General features: G+C 37.4%; 1 protein-coding gene across 1 annotated transcript in view; it reads left to right on the forward strand.

Moving 5' to 3' along the window:
* Plod2 (procollagen-lysine,2-oxoglutarate 5-dioxygenase 2) overlaps positions 1–1,435 on the forward strand; it is a 67,642-nt gene that overhangs the window by 39,923 nt on the left and 26,284 nt on the right. The window contains exon 4 of the mRNA XM_029481979.1: positions 78–241. Coding sequence (XP_029337839.1) covers positions 78–241 — 164 coding nt within the window. The remainder of the gene's footprint in view (positions 1–77; positions 242–1,435) is intronic.

Genomic DNA, 1,435 nt, shown 5'->3' on the forward strand with positions numbered 1-1,435 from the left:
TTTTTTTTTTCCTTACTATTTTGTGCTTAAATTCTGAAACATGCATCTTGAGACTTGTTTGTTTCTTTTAAAAACAGTTTTGATGTTGTATTTGCTGGTGGGCCTGAAGAAGTTCTTAAAAAGTTCCAAAAGACAAATCATAAAATCGTCTTTGCAGCGGATGGGCTGCTGTGGCCAGATAAGCGGCTGGCAGACAAGTACCCTGTTGTGCACATTGGGAAACGCTACCTGAATTCTGGAGGTATGAACAGTGCTGCTATAGACGGAAGTCTCATCCCCATAATTATGATCTTGCTAGGAAATATTCTGAAAGCTCACGCACAGGTTAGAGCTTGAAAAGCATTTCCTGTGGTCTACTTGTGTATCTAGGCAGTGTGGATATTCAACTTACCACATTATAAGTGAGAATTAAGTCTTCTCATTACAGTTCATTGAGGTGTTTTTGGCATAGGATATTAAGTTTTAATAAGTTTACTTTGAAAAAGTTTCATGTTTAATCTGTAATCGTGTGATTAAAAACAGTCACTTGTTAATCTGGTCTGTTTTTAAATATATTGTGCTTAATTACTTATTTTGACTTTTTTTTAGTCAAAATTTTAAATAGAGTCTGAGTGTACAGAAGTGTTGAATTCCCCACATGNACCACCACAGATTAAGAGTGGTCACATGCACTTCTTAAAGATAAGAGAAAAATGACCTTGGAGACGTTANAGACTCTGTTCCCCCTGAGCTGAGATTAATGGAAACACACAGACAGAAGNCATGACCTCCTAGATGGAGGACCTGCGTTCTGTGTGAGCTTTGGATTAGGTTGTATTTTGTATTCAATTATTTTTTTTTCCCTGAAAATGGCATGTATCCTGTGGTACACATTCATCTGGACAGCAAAAAAGCCACTGATGGAAATGTTAGAGGGCCTCACGGTGCTGTGGAGATGACAGATATTAGCAAGTCAATGCTGTTGGCAGTGATCTAATGCAGGGAAACCCTTGGAGATAGGGGAGGAAGCGTCTACCTGCAGCCAGGATTGTTAGCNAGAAGGCGGGAACCATGAGAGTGTGCAGTCAATGTGTGCTTTCAGAAACAGTCTGTGAGAGGTATTCAAAGGACATGAGTTATGACCTAGTGAGAATGGATCATTTAGTTTTAAAACACGTCAGTAGAAAAAAATACATCAAGAATGTATAAGAATGTAATTTTATTTCACTTATTTAAGGATAGTTGACCTTAGAAGAAGGATAAGAAAATCATTTTTTATAAGACAATATTATAAGCTGCTAAAAATCTTATATTACTAATTTTTAATTTTAGAACATGACTNNTAGTAATTAAACATATATTGTCAGACTGGAGATGTTCTCTGTGTGAATGCTCTCACTGTTTCCCCAGCTCACAGCACCAACATCAGATCAGCTAGCTCACACATCCGTAACTC

Source organism: Mus caroli, chromosome 9, assembly GCF_900094665.2.
Source record: "Mus caroli chromosome 9, CAROLI_EIJ_v1.1, whole genome shotgun sequence".
NCBI lineage: Eukaryota > Metazoa > Chordata > Mammalia > Rodentia > Muridae > Mus > Mus caroli.